General features: G+C 43.6%; 1 protein-coding gene across 4 annotated transcripts in view; it reads left to right on the top strand.

Annotated features, from left to right (window-relative positions):
• Positions 1-22,784, top strand: part of LOC138292045 (dehydrogenase/reductase SDR family member 4-like) — a 337,693-nt gene that overhangs the window by 277,664 nt on the left and 37,245 nt on the right. For all 4 annotated transcript variants that reach the window (XM_069230387.1, XM_069230386.1, XM_069230385.1 and 1 more), the window contains one exon: positions 7,283-7,417. In XM_069230387.1, coding sequence (XP_069086488.1) covers positions 7,283-7,417 — 135 coding nt within the window. The remainder of the gene's footprint in view (positions 1-7,282; positions 7,418-22,784) is intronic.

The raw sequence follows: 22,784 nt of genomic DNA, 5'->3' as shown, positions 1-22,784 counted from the left end.
ATTTCGTCCTTAATCACTGTTCAATAAGTTACAAGATGCCTTTACGAGTTGAGGAGCCAACTATGTACAGTTAATACCCATCTATCTTATTACTGAATAATATTTGCAGACATTATGATATACTAGTATGGAAAATTGAACTTACATGGTTCCTATTTACTACCGAAACTCAGTTCGAATTAAAAGGATCCTTTCAATGGCTCCTTAATATAAATAGCACAATTGGGAATTTTGCCGCTCATAAGAAGGTGTGTTCACAAAGAGATAAGGAAGTTAAATGTGCATGTTTATGTGTAGATAACTTTATTTAAGGGTTTGCCATTGTTTTAGGTATTTTCTCTGAAGAAGTACAACAACGCGAAATGCATTGGGGATAGATTCATTTCATTGGTGAAAATGATGTGTTTAGAATAATTACCAAGATGAAGAACCACATTGATTCGTGAATACATTAATGAGAAACTTGAAATAGACATCTCATATGTCATTAAAGACCCTAGTACTTTTTAACCGTCAGCCATACGTGATGATAAGCCAAACGAAGAGAAAGTAAAAATGAAAGAAAAATATTGCTAAGCAATTCTGCATGGATGTGTAATAGGCTTTCTGTGTCAGTATCAACAGACATTGCAATTTGATGAGTGCCAAGTGCCAGGTCACTGAAACTATGCATCAATTGGTGTTACGAAAATGTGCAATAAAATATTGAAAAATTTAGAGTTTCAACGTTCATTGCTCTAAAGCGGAAAGTTCTGCTGGCATTCTTATACAGGATAGTCCCTGAAGAATACAATTTTATATGTTTTGAGGCCAATTCACAAAGGCGTGCATGATAACATAAAAGAGTTATACAAGGGTACTGCTGTAAATACTCCAAAATTCCTTCAGTAGGCCCCAGTGAGACTAAATGGAACTCATGCACATTGTCATTAGTTCTTGTGGAGATTCGCACAGATCAGGACCACTGTGGTGAAATGACCCAGTTTCTATTGCTGATCATTTTTTTAATTGCCCTTGGTCCTTTTTTGAAAAATAAAGGCCTAGTGGTGTATTTGATACTGGGCGAAGCAGGAAATCCGTCATAAACTGATGCATATGCAGCTCCACCAACCTCATCTTTCCCATGCCTCTTTAAAGGTAGGGAACCAATGGACTTCGCAAGGCAGAGCATCCACAGACTTAACTGGGGAAAACAATCATTGGCAGCCTTGTGAGCCATGGTGGATCCCAGCAAGAAAATAAGAAAAATGTCACTGATGCGCATGGAAAAAATGCTTTGCAAGTTGTTAGAAATGGGATTTTAGATTTCCAGAGGTATGCACCCTGGGCAGGGAGGTACCAAAATCCTAGTCAGGGTAACACAAACACACCCTAAATTAACACATGCTCACCCTGTGATAGCTTGGCACAGAGCAGGCAGGCTTGACTTAAGAGGCAATGTGTAGACTATTAGTGCCACACTTCAAACAGTAAAACAGTGATAAAACCACACAAAAAGATACCACACCTGATTAGAAAAATAGAACTCAATTTAATAAATAAAACAATACCACAATGACAAATATCAAAGAAGTAGAACTTGAGTTATGAATTTTTAAAGAATAAACTGCAGAAAAGAGCTTAGAAGCAAAAAGCTCCAACGTGGGTTATCTGGTCCCGCCGGACTGGGGCAAAGTCAAAAGTGCAGGGCGACCGCCATGGAGCACGGGCCAGCTGCAGGTATTCACTTGGACCTACTGAACCAAATTACCCTAAATCCTAGTGTGGGAGTGTTATGCTAGTTCTGAATCACACTGTCGAGATGGTGTGTCGATTTTCCCCACGCAGTCGAGGAGATGTGTTGACGTTCCTCACGCAGTGGTGGCAATGCGTCGGAGCTCGGATTCGATGGAGTACAGGTAAAGGCTGTGTCGACGTTGAGGCGATGTACTGATTCCGACAAGTGCAGTGACTGAGATGCAGAGTTTGGTGTCATCGTCAATGGTGTCATCGATGGAGATGCAGGGACCTTGCACTATGGTAAACACTACAGTGCTGGTTCTGAATGTGATGCACTGGTTATATCCATGCAATGACAGAGGTGAGCCGGCTCCCTTCATGCAGTGGTGGAGAAGCGGTGATTCTGCTGTAGCAGTACCTGAAGATCTACCTCCAAGGGCCCAGGACTTGGGTGGCACTATTTGTCAGGTCGGCCTCACAGGTGGCAGAGTCCAGTTGTAGTGTTGGGTTGCTTGGAAGTATTTTATGTGACTGAAACTTCAGATCAGGAGACCAGTCAGCTGGCCCTTGGAGTCACTTTGGGTTTTTGTTTGGAGAGTTGTAGGTCAAGTCCTTCTCACCCAGGTATGGAGGGTAGCAGTCAGCAGGCTGCAGGTCTGCACAGCCAGGCATCAGTTCTTCCAAAGCAGCAGTCCAGCAGAGTGGCAGTCCTTGTTGCAGCACAGCTGTCCTTTTTCCTTTTGTGGTATCCACAGGTCTAGAAATGTACTGAAGAGGTAGAGTTAGAGGTTGAGTTCTTATACTCTGTGGTGCCTTTGAAGTGGCGGAGACTTCAAAGAAGTCTTTGAAGTGCACAGAAGTTCTCACTTCCTACCCTGGCTCCAGATTCATGATGGGGGGTATACAGCCCTTTGTGTGGGGGACAGGATACAGACAGTGTGAGTGTGAGGCTGTGGTCAGGTCCTCCCTCCCGTCCTATCAGAATGGTCCATCACAGCCTATCAAGTCACACCTAAGCTTCTATTGTGTGTGGCAGTTTAGAGGGAATACACAAAGCCCAGCCATTAACCACCCAGACAAGTGATCAGAGGCAGGCAGCAGGCACACAGAGCTAAGAGCAGGAAAATGCCAAATTTCTAAAAGTGGCATTTTAAAAATTGTAACAATAAATCCGCCGTTGTCATTAAAGAGGATTTATTATTACAATTCCATAGGTGCTAAAAATTACTGGCCTTATTTACAAGCCAGGTGGTGCAGGGCGGCATAGCAAGTGACCTTGCTGTGCTGCCCTACGCCACAGGAAAAGGGAAGGAATGCACTGTATCTACAAGATATGGTGCATTTCTGTCCTTTCCCCCCGTGCTGGCACACAATGGGCTGCCTAGCACAGAGGCAGGCTTCCATGCACCATGGTGCAAAGATGCCTACGTCTCAGACAGGATTGTTTCTGTGCAGGATGGGACACCTTCATGCACAAAAAGAGTCCATGTAGGCTTTTTTCCCCTTTCAATGTGTGCAGCAGAATGCAGAACACACATAAAGAGGAAACAATTGAGAGGAATATACATATTGCTCCGTGTTGTGCCTCCCTTAGGGAGGCGTAAGATTTTGATGCACTCCCATGTTTACAGATTCTTGTAAATCTGGAAATGCGTCAAAACCCATGGGTGTTGCATGGGAAAACCTACCTCAACACTTATGGAATGCCCTTCTGCTTCAATGTACGACAATGCAGCAACTTGCACTGTGTTGCCTTACACCATATCTACAAGGCCATGAAAAGCTCCGCAAATTGACTTTGCGTGGCCTTGTAGATATGGGCCTGCACAATGCGTCGCCAGTGCAACACAAAACGTAATGCGCCAGCAGTACACGGGGCTTGTGAATAAGCCCCAACAGATTTACCTCCTGTCAGTCAGGAATTACAGCATATTAAATTCTATAAGAAATCCCCACTCTTATCCTATGAGGGGGTGGGCCTCACAGTAGTGAAAAATGAAGTGTTTCACTAACAGGACGCGTGGAACAGAAAAGGCACATGTCCTACATTTTAATTACATAGCACCCTGCCATATGGGCTACCTAGGTCCTAACTTAGGGGTGTTATAAAAGGGGAGTTTAAGACTTGGCAAGGGGTAATAAATGCCGAGTTTACATGGCAGTGTTACACTGCATGCAGGCTGCAATGGCAGGTTTCAGGCAAGTTTTGGAGGGGTACTTATGTGGGTGGCACAATGGGCCTGATGTTCATAGGTATTTAGCTGTCACAAACAACAAAATCTGCCTTTTGCAACTGCTAACTGGCCGTGGACCATGTGCCAACCCTATTTTGCAAGTCAATAACCTATTATGGACTTGCAAAATACGGGTTGTGACTCCCTATTAGGAAGGGGTGTGCCAAGGGCATCCTTTCCTAATAGCGAGTCGCAGGGGGATGTATGATTGTTTTCAGATCAAGAATGTGGTGACAAAACAATTTCAAATTGGTGGTAACCCATTTGCAAACATGAATGAGTCCCCAAAGATGAATATTAATAAATCAGTTCCCTAGTGACCTATTTGCGAATCGCAGTCTGAGATACTGTTGTACATCAGCTTTTGCGATGCTCAAATTGGGAGTCACTAAAAATCGCAATTTGCGAGTTGCAAAAATTGACTGCCATACATCTGGCCCAATAAGTGCTGCAGACCCACTGGTGGCATTTAATTTACAGGCCCTGGGTATGTTGTATACCACTCTACAAGGGGCTTACAAGTAAATTAAATATGTCAATTAGCTATATACCAATCAATCAAACCTTGTTTAGGGCAGTGAGTACAAGCACTTTAGCACTGGCTAGCAGTGTTAAAGCATACCATTTTTCAGAAACAAATCCCTTTTTAGGGGATTGTTTCTGAAAAGCAAACAAATGCAGGATGGTTGACTGGCATTGTTTCCTCGGACTGTCATTCTGCTGCCATTGTGGAAGTAGCATTTTAAGCTAAATGATACTCACCACGCCAGCAGGAATATCTAGCTATGGCTGATGGTTTTTCAAAGAGCAAGCACAGGTCAGTCATAGGCCTCCTAAACTGATTGTCATGCTCTAAATATGCCACCTATTATAAGATAAACATTTCTAACTGGACACTGGTTCTAATGCATTGAGTTCTACATAAGGTGCTCACCTTTCCATGTTAACTCTTTTTACACATAAACAGCTACGGAAAAAATGTGATGTCGTTCAGAATTGAGGGGCATATTTATAATTTTTGGTGCAAAACTGCACTAAAGCAGTTTTGCATCAAAAGGTTTGGCACCGGCTTGCACCATTCTTGAGAGCCAGCCGGGCACCATATTTATGGAATGGGGCAAGCCGGCGCAAAGGGCAGACTAGCGTAAAAAAAAAAAAGTGAAGTTAGCCGGGTGGGGGTGGCAGTATGGGAGAAGGGAGTTTTGCACCATTAAATGACGTTAGGCAGGTTAGAGTAAAACAAAATGACCCTAACCAACCTAGTGTTATTTTCAGATGCAAAACCATCTATACCACACGACTCCTGTCTTAGAAAAGACAGGAGTCATGCCCACCACTCCAATGGCCAGCACAGGGGACCAGGGTCCCCTGGGCATGGCCATTGCACCCAGTGCCATGTAGGGGGGCCCAATGGCACTTTAAAAAGAAATACTTACCTGTACTTACCTATACTTACCTGGGATGGGATCCCCCATCCTCCGCTGTCCCTCTGGTGTGGGTGGGTGGGGGTGTCCCTGGGGCCTGGACAGTGCACCTGTGGGCTTATTCCATGGTGTTCCACCATGGAAATAGGCCCACAGGTGCCCAAACGCCTGCCCTGACTTTGCCCTAACGCCTGCCCTGACCTAAGCTTTGCACCATTATTTGACCCCTCCTCCTCCCCCAGTGTGTGATTTTAGCACAGGGGATAAATATAGCGTTAAGGCAATAGAGTCATTTTTTTTCACAGGAATGCCTACCTTGCATCTCATTGACGCAAGGTAGGTTTCCACGTTCAAAAAATGACTTTAATTCCACAACTTTGGAGCTAGACTGGTCTAGCGCCAAAGTATCAATATGGAGTTCGTTTTGCACCGAATTTGCGTAAAAAAATTATGCACATTCAGTGCAAAACAAGTATAAATGTGCCCATTAGTTTTAAAAATGTATAAATAGAGAAGACTTTTATTTTCTTCTTTCCAGCCAATATACTTGCTGTCAGTCATGGTTGTGAAATCCAGATTAGTGCAGATTGGCAACATGGGAAGTTAAAAGAAGGGATAAAATGTACTTAAACAGCTGGATCACCTATGTCGAACTACAGTGATAACATTTACAGATGACTGCTTTGTTGTATTATGTACGTGTGCTTATAGTGCGTACCAATTGTGAGTTTACATCTAGGTTAACTAAAAGTGCAAAGCTACTATTTAAGCCAATATTTCATCACACAGAACAGAACACAGGTGGAGAGATACCGAAAAGATTATTGAAAAATAAATATCGATAATTACAGGTGCAAATGTTTAAAAAAAGAAAATTAGTCATTCTGTAATTTAGTTCTTCAGTTTGAGTGAATTAATATCTGGGGGCTATGGAACACCAATGTTCAAAACCAGCAGCCACCACATGTAGGCCCTCATTTTGACATTTGGCAGAGGGCACCCGCCAATTCCATTTCCCCATCAGGCCGCCTGTGTGGCCTGAACCCCGCCGGCCCTATTATGGCTTCCCCGCTTGGCCAGTGGGCGGAAACAGAGTTACTGCCCACCAGCCCAGCATGGAAGAGGGCCTTAACATTTCAGCTGGCTCCGAATGGAGCTGGCGGCAATGTGGCAGTGAAGCGGGTGCAGCGGCACCCTTCCCGCATTCCACTGCCCATAATTCAGACAGTAGAATGCGCGATGGGGCTGTGCATGGGGGCCCCTGCACTGCCCATGCCTAGTGCATGGACAGTGTAGGGGCCTCCAGGGGCCCCCGAGTCCCCAATTCTGCCAGCCTTTCCATGGCTGTGTTTACTGCCATGGACAGGCTGGCGGATGGGGACTTGTAATCCTGCCCTGGTGGATTACAACTGCCGGTACTGCCAGGCTGCAGGCTGGCGGCAGCCTGGCAGTGTCAGTGGTTTGACCGTGGCGGCTCTGCCATAGTCATAATGTCGTGCCCGGAGCGCCACTTTGGCAGTGGTCCGATCGTGACCGTGACCCTGGCTGTCGAGTGACCGCCAGGGTCATAATGACCCCCATAGTGTCTTGTAACAAACTGGCTGTCACAGGGCCACAAAAATCCCTAATTTTGACAGTCAAGCATTCATTTGCATTTACATGTAGATTTTATTTTTCTTCTCATTTGCAAACTGTTAAGCTGTATTTATTTCAGCATTCTGCCTTCACCACTGATTTTGTTAATGGTTCTTCATTTATATATGTAGAATTTGTTTGAGATGTTGAGAATGTGCTGCATTCGACTAGGGCCACTTTTCCAGATCATTGGAAGTGTCCTGTCACTATGTTGCTCTCTTCCAATCTGAATCAGTCTTACTGTTCCTGTCTCTGTTCTCTATACACTAGACGATTGGTCCCTATTGTGTGAGCAAGACGGCCCTCCTCGCCCTCACCAAAGCACTGACACCTGACCTGCTAGCAATGAATATTCGTGTGAACTGTGTTGTTCCAGGACTCTTCAAGACAGAATTCAGCGGCGTTGTGAGTATCTGACTCAGGTTTGGCAGATATAATGGGAGGCTGAATAAACCAACCTTGCAATATCTGGTTCATCTGCTTTCCAGATGGATGATGCCCAAAACCTCAAATGTGCATTTTACCTTTGTAACCAAAGATTTCACCAATGAAGTCAGTTTTTTGTAAACATACTTTCTGGTTTTCAGTCACAGAGGTTATCGTTGGCTATTTGCATTGTTTGCTTACAGCACCAGTGTTAATTTTATGACGTATAAGATTTTCAGACTAAGACCAAAGCCAGTTGGATTGTATGTTAGAGTATCAGAGACAGGTCCCTTAGGCAGCTGGTGTGTAATTTTTTTTATGACACCCCAATACCGCAGACTCATATCTACAAGGCCATGCAAAGCCACTTTGCATGGCTTTTCATAGCATTGTGCATATGGCATAAGGCAACTCAGCACAACTGGCTGCTTTGCCGTACACTGTGTCAGGGGGTATTTTCATGGATGTTCCAATGGGCTTTCCCACACATCATCCATGGGATTTGATGCATTCCCAGAATTACAACGATCTGTATACCTGGGAATGCGTCAAAACTGTACACCTACCCAGGGGAGGCATAATGAGGAGAACTATGTTTATTTCTCCACATTTTTCCCTCTTTCTCTTTGTGCTGCATTATGCAGCACACATAGAAAGAGAAAAAAAAAGCCTCCCTGGATTGTTTCTGTACCTTCCAGCACAAAACCGATCCTGCCAACAATGCAGACACCCTTGCACCATAGTGCAAGGGAGCCTGCATTGGCGCCAGGCAGCAAATTGTGCACCAGCGTTGGCTGAAAGGACAGGAATTCATCGTATCTCATAAATTTGGTGCATTCCTGCCCTTTTGAAATTGGCATAGAGCAGTGCAGCAAAAAGAAATGTGGAGCTGCCGTATGCCAATTCATTGTAAATATGCCTCTTGATTTATACAACATATTGAGAAGGTATATATATCTAGGTAAGTAAGTGAAGATTTACCATTTCTAACTCCACATCTATGTAGCTTGATGATTGATACATATATATGTATAGATAGATAGATAGATAGATAGATAGATAGATAGATAGATAGATAGATAGATAGATAGATAGATAGATAGATAGATAGATAGATCATTAAAGGTTACTGGGACGTTATAGTTAGGTTCACATTTTTAATGTACAAAACCATAGAAATGAATCTGCGATAGCTAGAGTTATTTCAAGTAACAATAACTTGTGCCCTAAAGTAACTATAACTCGTGCCCCTGCCATGCATGGTTTTCTCATCAATAATGTTACTGCAAATGTTACAGTGATAACGTCAATGATGTTTTAAAAGATGTCATGAGTGTTGTAATATCTGGGATAATTATCAGTGCATGGTGAGGGCGTGAGTTATAGTTACTCTAGGGTACGAGTTATAGTTACTTGAAATAACTATAACTATAACAGGTGAATTTCTATGGTGGTCCCCAGGGCTTCTCTAAGCCCTAGGAGTGGGGGCCCCATGCACCCCTATCCTATTTTGCCTGCAAAGACCCTGGGACCTGTCCCACCCCAGGGCAAAAGAAAGCAAGAGTGGGAGATGGCGGTTGCCTTTTTTTTTTTAAATCACAGCAAAATTTGTGAAAATTCACAATTTTCGCTGTGATTTAGCGACCGTCAGTACGTAATATATATATATATATATATATATGTATACGAGCACTTCGAAACGGCGTACCCTTCCTGCACCAAAGCCCCAGCGGTGCCAATGTACGTGACGTGTGCCACCGCGTCTATTAATTCACACTCTCTTCAAAAAATCCAGAAGTACGGCACTCCACGAGCGTTAAGAGTATAGTGGTTTATCTACACACAGGAACGCGTTTCGGCGTCACCGCCTTTCTCAACCTACATATAGACACACACACAAACATACATATAGAAACATATATATATATATATATATATATATATATGTATATTTACCAAAAATAACTGTGCACTCCTGGGGGCTTAAGTTAGTAATCGCCATTTTATTGTCAGATTACGTTTTTACTCTTGGCAGGTTTCATGTGAAACATTCCTCCAAACACCACAGTGTTTCAACTTTTCATCTTCTCCAGGTGGTTTCAATCTGTTTACACCCATTATTCCAATTATATACCTTTTATAAATGCAGAGGCATTTTGGGACTTGTGTTTTAGTGTCAAACGTACGTGGGGAATCATTGTTGCACGGCATTAAAATTCATCCAATATTACTTGTTATTAACACTTAAATAGATCTATTCATATCTTTCATTGCCATATCGCAAAATGCCAATCTAAACAAAGTTGTTATCCTCATTTTAGCAGTTTAGCAGCAATTTACTTGTTCGTGCATTTGATTAATCACCAACAATGCTCCTACAGTAGCCGAGTAATTGACTCACCACATTTCCAGTCATAATATGCTATTCGTAGCAATTGTGATATGTTCTACCAAACCTTCTGACCCTTGACTGAGGGCCGAATCAGTAATGTAGATTCTTATTTGAAAATCCTAAGGTGGCGCAAGGCACATTGAAAATTTTGAGTTCAAGACTCTCATCTTCCATTGTTTAGAACCAGCGCAGGGGATTGGTATCTACTCACCAACTCTTGACTTTCCCAATATTTCCACTGATGCCGGGTGCTACCGCTTATATCAAATCTCTGTAAAACGGACACTCTAGCTGATAGTGCCAGCGTGAGGTTGAGACAAACCCCAATTAATATGTTTACCAAAAATAACGCTGCAATTCCGTGCAATTCTGAGGTCAAATTAAAAATATTTTTTCTTTTGCTGCGCCACAGTTCAGAACTACTACTGCGAAACTAAATGGTGGCCATGTAATTTTACAATAGTACTGTGATGCTGCAAAAGAAAAAAGAGGGGCTGTGCCTTGGGGCTCTGCAAGACCGTCGGGGATGGCCAGCTAGGATTGGAGAGAGGGATGGGGCAAGGATGTGTGTTCACCTCAACTCTCTTTTCCATGTAACTAAATGATGTGGTGGCCCAATTAGAGGACTGCAAAGATTCCTTTACTTTTATTTGTGGATGCCACCTTGTTGGTGTCTAAACCCCCGGACAGCCTACAGACCGTGGTGGACCACTCCACAGCTTTCTGCGCAGATCAGGGCCTGGAAATAACCAGGGAAAACAGATTCATGTCTGTTAGCCCGCATGAGACATTTAAAGGGCCTATTAAACTGTCCATCAACCTACGTAAGCCATTTAAAGGGTCTATTAAACTGGGTGGCCGCAGTAGTTTCAACGTGTGCCAACAAGCATCTGGGATATTGAGGCTTTATAACTCCATAAAAACAAGGGAGACATTGCCAACCCTTAACCTCTATCAGATTAAGGCAGTATGGAGTGCCCTTTATGGAGCTGAGGTGTGTGGACACACAGGGTTGACAACCCTGGCTACTGCAGAAAACAATTTCACAAGATCCTTGTTGAATCTACCTAAGAGCACACTAACGCTCCCCTTGTTGTGGGACACAGGTATAAAATCTCTCCCTGTAATGTTATTCTGGTGGAGACTGAAGTCTAGATTGGCCCTTGAAAAGTATTTTAGTGTTTTTAAGCAAATAGTAGACTTGGACTAGGGCAAGAAAATAACATGGTTAACCAACTTAAAGGCATCCCTGTCGCAATTGGACTTAGATGAAGACTGGGGTAGTGAGATCCAACAGAAAGCCCTAACCAGAGATTGCAAAAAGGAAGCATACTGGGCCCAAAACTGGGGACTGGAAGTAAGCAGCAAGTACCTAGGAACCATCACTTCAGGTTTACTGTCCTTAAAAATTACTGCAGTTTTGAAGATTTTCTTGATTTAATTATGGCTCCAACAGCTAGACAATTGTACATCAAGTTTTGGTATGGCACCCTGTATTGCTCTCACTTAAAATAAGAGAACACAATGCCAAAAGAATTCAGCACTCCTAGTCTAAATAATGAATTTATTAAGGCACTTCCCAAATATCAAATACAGTCATACAAACATATGAGAACAAGCATATAACCCAAATGCAGCAGAACATGTTTTTATACAAAGATAAATGCATATATCAGGTGGTCAAGACTTAAGAAGAAATATGCAATGCATTAACAGAGCATGTATAGAATAGCTAAACAATCAAGATTTAAAATACTTCACCAATTAAGTTGAATTCCTCAATCTAACCTGCGTGACTGAGTGAGCACTTAAATTAGTCAGGAAGGAGACTCGGTCGGGATCACAAATCAGATCCTGGGCAGTGCGTCCGCTCCACAGGCAAGCTCTTACCTGAGTGCCAAGTATTCCCATCTTTTATACCTTAAAAGATCTCAAGAAGACCGTTGTAGAAACCCCCTCCCATCTGTAATGAAATTAAACGCTGGCTGTACTTCATCTACGTCGAAAACACCCATAGAAGCTGGCAAGGCTCCCAATGTTTGTTCTGAGACAGATTCGTACATTCCTCTGGTAAAAACAGCCTCAGCCTTTTGAACTCTTATCAAGCCCACATCCCACATGAATGCTTATCAAACCCACATCCCACATAATACGTTCCATCACTGTCTGACTCTTCGCTGATGAAGAGAAAAACACGTTTTGTAAGGAAAAACACATGCGCTGCCCTGCAACTGCAGCAGGGCACAATATGGAGACACTCGCTTTAAATGGAGTTGATGGTCAAATGATGGTCAAATCTAAGTAGCATCACACTCCACCCTTTGACCATTGACTCTCATAACATACTGGTTTGAGATCAATCTTCCTAGGTCAAAACATGGATATCAGATTAGGTACACATTCTACACCGTATTGTACATTGTACATTATTATAATATAGATTACCATATTTATCCCACCTAGAATACAACGAAGCTGACCAAAATCAGGTATCCAGCTGAATAACCAGTCCGATCACCATTTGTCTATATCCTGTTTCACTCCCTTTACCTGTTCATGTATTGCTCCAACGTGAGACTGGATGGACTTAGAAAGGTCTGACAAGTTAAAACAACACATTCCTTAAAATTCTGAGCATCCAGGATCATCCAGGATCATCCAGGATCATGTTTTAAAAGCAAATAATCAATTGCAGCTCGATTTTGTAAAGCAGCTTTTCTGGTTCCTCACCCATCTAGTAATAGTTCTGCGAAAGCAATAGATGTGTGATTAATATTTTTGACTGTTAAACATGCTAGTTTATTAATAACTCAAGTATTATAGACCGTTAATCCTGGGACTCTGACCATGGAAAGACCTAAGCTTACATATTCTGTTCTAGGTAATAATTGTACTCCAGAGTAAGTCTTCACTTAGTTGAACTGTTTCCCTTGAGTTTCGAGTCCAATGGAAACATCATAAGTCCTAGCCGCAAGGTGTAAGCGACATTACCACAAGAAAATAACCATCCAACAGATAATTTAACATGCTTGATATGACTAGCAGCAGACACTACATCTTTGCAGAAAATATTATTTACATTTTTATACATTTGGTCAGTTCTCTGACACAACACTTGTTGTTCCAGTGGGATCTTTTGAGGTGGAAATCTTTTTGGTGTAACATCTTAGATCATCTAACATCTTAGATTATAACAGATGTCACCTGCAGTGACATTGTAGGTAATCACCTGAGTTAGGTTGTTACACTTATCATTAGTTGTTTCCTTGCAAAACCGGAAATACTCATATAGAGATAAATGAATTTGTATGTCGCATTCCTCCACCGCCCCATCTGCATTAGTAGCGTTAAATATTTGCCGCAAAATACTGGCAGGAGTTGGAATGGCAACTAGGCAGATGGAAGTGACATCGATGGTGCAATTCATATTCGTCATGCAAAAGTCCAACCTGTTAAGCAAAGTCTCTGCCAGGTAGATCCACACATTCTCACAGAGGTGTCGATCGGTGCTGTCGGTCGATCACTTCAGGGTTGGGGGCCCTCAGTCCCTCTCGAACCCACTCGGACACGACCAAATATACTACACTCACTACACTCAGGACACAGGCACCTTGTAGAATGATCTGTAAAAGATACAAGTATGGTTATTCTCGCGAGTAACATTTATCAGCTGGTACATGTTTTTGATTTTCTTGGCCTAGTTTCATGACTAACAGCATGGTGTCTTTTCCTTTTGCTTTGATTTCTTCTGGTTTGGGGGATGATTTGGGGATTCTACCCACACATTAGCACTGGGGTTCTTATCAGTGGAGCCAAAGCCTTGCTTACCTCTCACTGCAAGAAGGGCTGGGACAGTCCCCTTTTTGACTGTTCCTCCATGCAATGGAATAATCACAATCTGAGCAATTCTGTCTCCAGTTTGTATTATCAAAACAGCATCTCCACTGTTCAATAATATTACTTTAATGTCACCTTACTTTGATGTCACCTTCTTGCATCGATCACTCCCCGCAAGACCTGAATAACCTTGAGTGCCATCCCAGATCGAGGAGGAATCAACCCAAAATGCTCTGGGGGAATTTGTATTCCGACTCCTGTCTCAAAGAGTACTATATTGCTTGGTTTCAGTCTGTACATATTTAACGCATGCAAATCAAGACCTGCAGCCTCTGGTGTTACTCGGTACGGAGTATTGGTTGCCACATGGGGTTGTATTTACAACACTGGGGTTGACATTCATATTAAAGGGATCTCGGCATTTGTTAAAGGTCTATTGTTCAGTATTTGTAATGCTTCATTTAAATGATCTCTCCATTTTTTCAAAGATCCATCTGACCATTTCCTCAACTGAGACTTCAACAATCCGTTCATTCTCTCAACCAATCCCACAATTTGTGGGTAATATGGGACATGATAAATCCACTCTATATTGTGCTGGGAACAGTAGTCTTGCACTAATTTGCCCTTGAAATGGGATATGGTATCAATTTGGATCTGAAGCTGAACTCCACAATATAATATCAACAAATCTAGGGGGTGATTCTGACCACGGCGGTCGGCGGTCGCCGCCCGCCAAGCGGTTCCCGCCGAAAGACCGCTCCGCGGTCAAAAGACCACGGCGGTCATTCTGGCTTTCCCGCGGGGCCGGCGGGCGACTGCCAGAAGACCGCCGGCCGGCCCAACGGGAAAGCCCCGTCAACAAGGAAGCCGGCTCAGAATTGAGCCAGCGGAGTTGAAGGGGTGCGACGGGTTCAGTGGCACCCGTCGCGATTTTCACTGTCTGCAAAGCAGACAGTGAAAATCTTTGTGGGGCCCTCTTACGGGGGCTCCTGCAGTGCCCATGCCAGGGGCCCCTCGACACCCCATACCGCCATCCTGTTCCTGGCGGGCGAACCGCCAGGAACAGGATGGCGGTATGGGGTGTCAGAATCCCCATGGCGGATTCCCATGGGCGGCGGAAAGTCGGCGGTACACCGCCGGCTTTCCGCTTCTGGCCGTGGCTGTACCGCCGCGGTCAGAATGCCCGGCGGAGCACCGCCAGCCTGTTGGCGGTGCTACCGCCAACCTCCGCCCTGGCGGTAATTACCACCAGGGTCAGAATGACCCCCCTAGTGTCTTAATGGTATTAGACTGGATAGCATACTTGCATGCATACGCTATTAAATAGCCAGAATACATGCATACTGTACATGCATACTGACATCCTCAACTAAGTGGCACTGATCCGTTGTAATCAATCTGCCATATCTGTCTTGGCAACTTTCCTCTCCCTAGTTGACCCCTGACTGTCTGTGGAGCACATCTCTGTTGCATGTGCTGACAGATAGGACATTGGATTATTGCAGTTTTTATCAAGTCTAAGGGAATATGCATCCATCTAATCTCTGCCCACCTGTTCGTGGCCTTCTCTTCCAGGTGTCCACATTTTTGGTGAGCCCACTTAATCATCCCCACCAAATCAGAATCCTGTGTTGCCACTTCTGCTTCTGAGATTTTGGCTGTAAGGGAATTAAAACACCGTTCTAGTGAGTCACTGGGACAGTGGGTGTCTACATGATATACAGTGACTGTACTTTGCTGTAACATTTCGCAAATTTCCTGCCACAATTCTTTGCCCCACACCTCCTTCGAATGTATTTATCAGTTATGTGCATACCACGTGGGAAGCCAGGCAGCTAGCCCATTGGCAGTAGACCAAGAATCAGTACAAATGTGACATTTCCCAGGTAACTCTTGTTTTAAAGCTTGATACACAGCATACAATTCTGCATATTGACTGCTCTTTCCTTCTCCAATAGTGGAAAACAACTTTTTTATTACTGGATTGCATGACACTGCCTTCCAATGTCTCTTGACCCCCACATACTTGGCTGAACCATCCGTGAACCATACATGCTTCCTGTCCTCAACTGACAAGGGCTCAAATTGCTCACCCCACTTCACTGGTGACTCTCTTACCTCTGGCAACTCCTCCTGAAACACCTCCTCATCTTCCACAGGGCCTGTGCCACCTGTTCATGCAGGGTTGTGGTTCCTGCTGGTCCCACTTGGGCCCTGTCCTGTATGCACCATTTTCACTTAATGACATTTGCTTCTTGTGCATGCCCTATTTGGTGAGCTTTGGGTGAACTTATCACCCATTCCATTACTGGAATCTTAGGCCTCAGAATCACATTGTGCTCTATTGCCATCTGTTCAGTATCTACCAGAGCCCAATAACAAGGCAGAAACTGTTTTTCAAAGGGAGTGTACTGTTCTCCAGTGTCTAAGAAACTTAGGGGCACTTTCTTTCTTCCCTGTGTTTGCCACATTCTCCAGCTTGCGTATTGCTCCTGTCACATGACTCAATGTCTCACGCCTGTACTGGCCATAAGTCTAAAGCATGTTGAATCACCCCCTCTGCCAATTCAAACACACACTGCTGCTGCTCTCCTCATTCAATCTCATGTTATTTCCAAGTCACTTTGTATAAAGGGGCCAAAATCTGACTCAGGTGATGGATATGCTGCCTCCAAAAACCAAACAATCCAATGAATCACTGGGTTTCCTGCTTATTATGAGGTGTAGCAACATCAAGTATCTTTTGTTTCACCTGCGGCTACACCCACCTATGTCTTTGATTCCAATGAATTCCTAGGAGCTTCACACTTTGGGAGGGTCCTTGTACCTTTTCGGGATTTATCTCTCATCCCCTGCTTTGCAAATGTTCCACAATCCTGTCAAACTGAGTCTGCACCTGTTCTTGGGTTTCTCCCTGCACCATCACGTCATCAATATAATGATAAGCTGCACCCCTGGAATGACAGGTACTTCATCCAGGTGTTCTGCCACCAGCCGATGACAGATGGTGGGGCTAAGCACATAGCCCATGGGAAGTTTAAACATTTTTAATTGTCTTCCGGCCCACAAAAATGAGAATTGCTCTTGATTCTCAGGGGCTAATGGTATGGTGGAGAAAGCATTGGCAATATCAGTTGTTGCATATCAGGTCCCTTTATGTCTTTGTATCTTTTTAATCAGGGTGATGATGTCTGGGACGGCAGCAGTCAGAAGGGGTTTATGGTTATTCAATTCGTAATCGACTGCCATTCTCCAACTACCATCAGGTTTGTGCACAGGCCACACAGGATTATTCCATGCAGTGGTGACTGGGGCAACCACCCATGCTTCTACCAAATCCCATATGGTATTACTTATCTCCTCATGCCTTCCCCGTATCCGATACTGCTTCAAATCTGCCACCTTGATGGTTGGTCTACCACCTTGATGGTTGGGAGAACCTTCACTGGAGGTATTTTCAAATGACCCACCCTCACTACTCTCACTGAGATGTATCTTTTCAATCCAAATTGATAGCACCCATATTCCAAAAAGAGAGTCTTCTCCTTCAGAATATCAATTCCAAGAATATATTCAAGGAGGAGCACTAACAAGACAGTGTATTCACGTTTTGGCGTTTGGATTGCCTGGTGGGGGGTTCCTCTCCACCTAACCCTGTAATGGTGTAATGCTGTCCTTTGAACTTTTTCAGATGTCCATATATCAAAGAGGCCCTGGCCCAACCTCCTGGACCTTCCTGTATTTACAATAAATATTTAAGTCAACATTGGGTCTATTATACTTGCGAACCCATCCCTGTACCGGAGATTTGCCTGTTTCCTAATCTGATTTCAACCTGTTAACGTTCGTCCAGGTCAAATCTAGATATATGCTTTCATATCTACGTGGCAACTCCTCTTCCTCTCCATTAAGCTCGATCAACCAGTCAGTGCCCTTGTCACCCTCTTCCTTTACCTTCTGTGGTCTGCTTTTCTCTCCCTCTCTGTCTTCCTCCTTAGCTTCTGACTTGCCCTGACTCATTTGCTTATTATCCTGCTTGTTCACTTTCCTGCTCCCCTCTTTCATGTCCAGCCCTCACTTTTGATACATTTCCCAGAGACTCTTGGTATCTATTCCATCACTCTGTTCTTTCTTCACACCATCCTTCAACAATGCCATAAACATATCTCTCCTGCATACCCTGGTATTGTATGTGCGACCCTCAGACCCAGAGGCTCTTTCAGGCTTTGTCCACTCTCCCAACTCTCCCAGCTCACGGACTGCCTCCAGTGCATCTTTTAAAGGGTTACTTATCTGATTGAATAATTGGGTCATTATCACGTTTTTAGACTGGGGAGGGCTAAACAAATTATTTTATTTTGCACTGATACTGTCAGCAGTCCGTCCAACAAATGATGAGCATCATCCAGAACAGTGGCAGTGTTCATACCCTCTCCCTTGATTCTCTGCATTGCATCTGTCAATGTAAATCAGGGCTTATTATTTGTGACCAGTCTGACTCGGTAGGGCACCCATGATTGCACCCTATAACTGCTAACTGCAATAAGGAAATTTGATTGTTGCCCTGATAACCCCTAAAATGCGCCCGTGCAGTGGGGTCTGTACTGAGTATACACAATTTTGTTGCATCTCCTTCATCTAGCATCATTCCTGAGGCTCCTGTATCAAACAATTGCACCATCCATGTAAACGAGTCCCCAGGTCTCTGCCGAAATCAGTTTATAATATCATTAATCTCTTGCTGAGTGTAATCCTCCAGGGAGTTCATTGCAGCCCCTTTTGTAATTTCCCACTGTATATGGGCTGTGCATGGATGACCTTCTGGTCGTCTTACTCACCCTGACCACTATTTTGACAACACTGTTCCCCAAAGTCTGAAAACTCTGAAGAATCCCAAATATTAACATCTCATTCCCCAGGATTCCGGTTTAACCCTGCCTTGGCAATGGCTAAATGAACCTTCCTTTTATTGACTCTTCCCCATCACTTCTTATATTTGTACTGTGCCTTTTGCACTATGAATCTTTGGCCACAGTCTGGCAAGTGTTGAGCTCTTCTTGTAACAATTTACTCTGACATGATAACATTGGAAAAGTACTTTTGGCTTCCACTGACTGTTTTTCGATCTGCTCAAGTTCCTGTTCTTACTGAGCACATTTCTCATGCATTTTATGATAAGCACATAAGAGTATCCAGCCTCTCTGTCCTAATGTAATAAGGAGCATATTTATATTTTTTGGTGCAAAACTACACTACTGCAGTTTTGCATCAAAATGTTTTGCACCGGCTTGCACCATTCTTGAGCGCCAACCGGGCACCATATTTATGGAATGGTGCAAGCTGGCAGAAAGGGTAGGCTGGCGTAAAAAAAAAAACATGACGTTAGCTGGGTGTGGGTGGCCGTATGGGAGAAGGGGGTTTTGCACCAAAAATGAGGTTAGGCAGGTTAGAGTAAAACAAAAATTACTCTAACCAGCCTAGCGTCATTTTCTGACGCAAAACCATCCATACCACATGAATTACTCCTGTCTTAGAAAAGACAGGAGTCATGTCCACCACACCAATGGCCAGCACAGGGACCAGGGTCCACTTGGCATGGCCATTGCACCCAGTGCCATGTAGTGGGACTCATTTCAGGGCCCTCAATGGCACTTAAAAAAAATACTTACTTATATTCACCTATACTTACCTGGGATGGGATCCCCCATCGTCTGTTGTCCCTCTGGTGTGGGTGGGAGTGTCCCTGGGGCCTGGTTAGGGCACCTGTGGGCTTTTTCCATGGTGCTCCACCATGGAACTAGGCCCATAGGTCCCCTAACGCCTGCCCTTACCCAGACGTTAAATAATGTGCGAAGCAAGCTTTGCACCATTATTTGATCCCTCCTCCCTCCGTTCGTGATTTTAGCACAGGGGCATAAATATGTCGCTAAGGCCATTTTTTTGCACAGGAATGCCTACCTTGCATCTTTTTGACACAAAGTAGGTTTCTACTTCCGAAAATGACTTTAACTCTATAACTTTGGCGCTAGACGGGTCTAGCACCAAAGTATAAATATGGAGTTAGTTTTGCACTGAATTTGCGTAAAAATAAAATTATGCAGATTCGGCGCAAAACAAGTATAAATATGCCCCTAAGTTCTTTTCTTTTTTCTATTGGCACTTTCTGCATACAAGCTAATTCATTTGCTGGCTCTGCATCTGCAATACACGCATTCCAGTTTTCACTCAAGCCAGCACAGTGAGAACACTCATGTGCAAGCATACCATAAGAGCCTGTTTCCCATCCCCGTATTTCATTTGGTATCTGGGAAACTGCCTTTGTCTTTTTGCCAAACATTTTTCACTGTAATCTTTTACTTCAAATCCTGCAAGTGACACCAAAATGTATTGCTCTCACTTAAACTAAGAGGACAAAATGCCAAAAGAATTCAGCACTCTTAGTCTAAATAATAAAAGTATTAAGGCACATCCCAAATATCAAATAAAAGTCATACAAATTCATGAGAAAAAACATATAACTCAAATACAGCAGAACATACTTGTATATACAAAGATAAATGCATATATCAGGTAGTCAAGACTTAAAAAGAAATGTGTAATGCATTAACAGAGCATGTATACATGAGCTAAATATTTCAAGATTTAAAATGCTTCATCGATTGAGTTAAACTCAACATCCTCGCCAGCACAACTGAGGAACCCCGTAAATCAGTCAAGAAGGAGGCCCAATTGGGATCACAAATCAAAATCTGGGCTGTGCGTCCACTCCACAGGTGAGCTCCTACCTGAGCACCAAGTCTCACCGTCTTTTATACCTTGAAACATCTCAAGAAGAATGTTCTAGAAACCCCCTCCTTTCTGTTATGAAATTAAATGCTGGCTCTACTTCATCTGCATCGAAAACACCCATGGAAGCTGGCCAGGCTCCCAATATTTGTTCTGAGACAGATTCGTATATCCTCTGGTAAACAGTCTCAGACTTGTGAACTTTTATCAAGTCTACATCTCACATAATATGTTCCAGCACTGTCCAACTCTTCACTGGGGAAGAGAAAAACAAGTTTTGTAAGGAAAAATACCTGTGCTCACACAAAATGGAGTCAATTGTCAAATCTAAACAGCATCACACACTCTTGCTATTAATTCCTTTTGCACTAAATAGAAAGGTATCTCCAGTTTGAGCAATGTGCTTCGAGTATGCCTACAGGCAGATGATACAGTACTATACTATCTATTTTTTTTGTCCAAGATATGAGCACCCAAGGAAGCAAGGGTTTCTGCCAATTTGTAAGCAACTTGGAATTAGTCAGTACCATTGGCACTTAGACTCCTGCACATTGAAACTAAAGAGTCGATAGTCTGTGACGGTGCCAAATGTTTACACTGAAGGTGACCTATAGGAGCAAAGTTGCTGAGCCATTTCTAATGGGGTGTCTTTTCTTGCTCCCTTTACGACACCCGGTGAAGTGCCTTTCACTGTGTTGTCAGCAGTTAGGTGAGTGCTGTTGTTGTGTGGTGGTCATTGTCATGATGTGTGTAGTTGTGCTTTTGTGTATGTGTAGATTAGTGTGTAGTTGTGTTGGTTGTGGTTGTGTGGGAGTGTATTGTCAATAGTATTTTACACTCGGCATCTTTGACATCGTCTCCCCAAAATCTTTGCCTCTGATCCCCATGTTGTTGATGTATGCTGGACTCTGTTTTTGCTGTTTTTATTACTCTGGGCACTTTACCACTGCTATCCAATGCTAAAGTGCAGTGCTCCTATGTAAAAGGTATGCGTAACTGACTTTCCATGATTGGCATATTTGATTTACCAGTAAGTCCCTACTACAGTGCACTAGAGGTGCCCAGGGCCTGTAAATCAAATGTTATTAGTGGGCCTGCAGCACTGGTTGTGCAACCCACATTAGTAACCCTGTAAACATGGCTAAGACCTGCCACTGCACTGTCTGTGTGTGTAGTTTCAAACTGCCAATTTGACTTGGCTAGTGTACCTACTTGCGAGGCCTAAACCTTCCCTTTTATACATGTAAGGCACCCCTAAGGTAGGCCCTAGGTAGCCCCATTGGGTGGGTGCAGTATATGTTAAAGGTGGGACATATACTTATGTGGTTTACATTTCCTGACATTGAAATACTGCCAAATTTGATTTTCACTATTGCAAGGCCTATCTCTCTCATAGGTTAACAAGGGGGCTGCCTTTAAATATTATTAAAGTGTAGATTATCTTTGGGAGCAGATAGGAAAATGGAGTTTAGGGCCTCTGAACTCACAATCTAAAAATAAAATTTTAAATAACATTTGTTTTTAGATTGTGTGTTTGAAAATGCCACTTTTAGAAAGGCATTTTCTTGCTTAAACCAGTCTGTGACTCTGCATATTTGTGGATTCCCTGTGGGTCAGTTTGACAGTTGGTCTGTTTGCAACTCTCCTCTAGACAGTGACACAAAGGGAGCTGGGGTGTAGCCATCTGGGCTGGAGGGGAAGGGAGGAGTGGTCCCTCACACCTGAAAGTGCTGTGTTTGGCCTCACACAATGCAGTCTTCAACCCCCTGGTGTGTGTCTGGGGCCTTGTGTAGGAAAGGCAGGATCTTGAAAACAACAGAGATTTCTCTTTCAAGTAGGCCTACTTCAAAGGCAGAAAGGGGTATGAGAAGAGCACCCAAAACCCCTGAAAATCAGATCACTTCTAGAATCAAGAGGAACCTCTGCCAATGAGAAGAGCTGCAGAGCTGAGAAGTGCTGCCTCTGCCCGTGACTGCTGTGTTGGGCTATCCTGCAGTTGCTGCTTCTGCCTGTGAAAGGGGACAAAGACTGGACTTTGTTGTGCATTCCTGCTTGAGAAGATTCTCCAAGGGCTTGAACTGAGCTTGCCTCCTGTTGTTGAAGTCTCAGGGACAACAAAGACTTCTCTCTGACAGCACTTGGGCTTTCTACTGAGAGTCCTGCCTGCCAAGTGGTGCCTTAACCTGTCTCTGGGCCCTTGAAAGGTACAGCTGGTGGAAAAGAACTGAAATCCACGCAAAGACCGCGGTGCAGGGAAACTTTCGACATACTACCCGCCTTGCGGCTGATAAATGACATGCCGCCGGCCTCGCAGCTAATATTGACACT

This window comes from Pleurodeles waltl, chromosome 4_2, assembly GCF_031143425.1.
Source record: "Pleurodeles waltl isolate 20211129_DDA chromosome 4_2, aPleWal1.hap1.20221129, whole genome shotgun sequence".
NCBI lineage: Eukaryota > Metazoa > Chordata > Amphibia > Caudata > Salamandridae > Pleurodeles > Pleurodeles waltl.
This window is presented reverse-complemented; position numbering and strand designations above follow the sequence as displayed.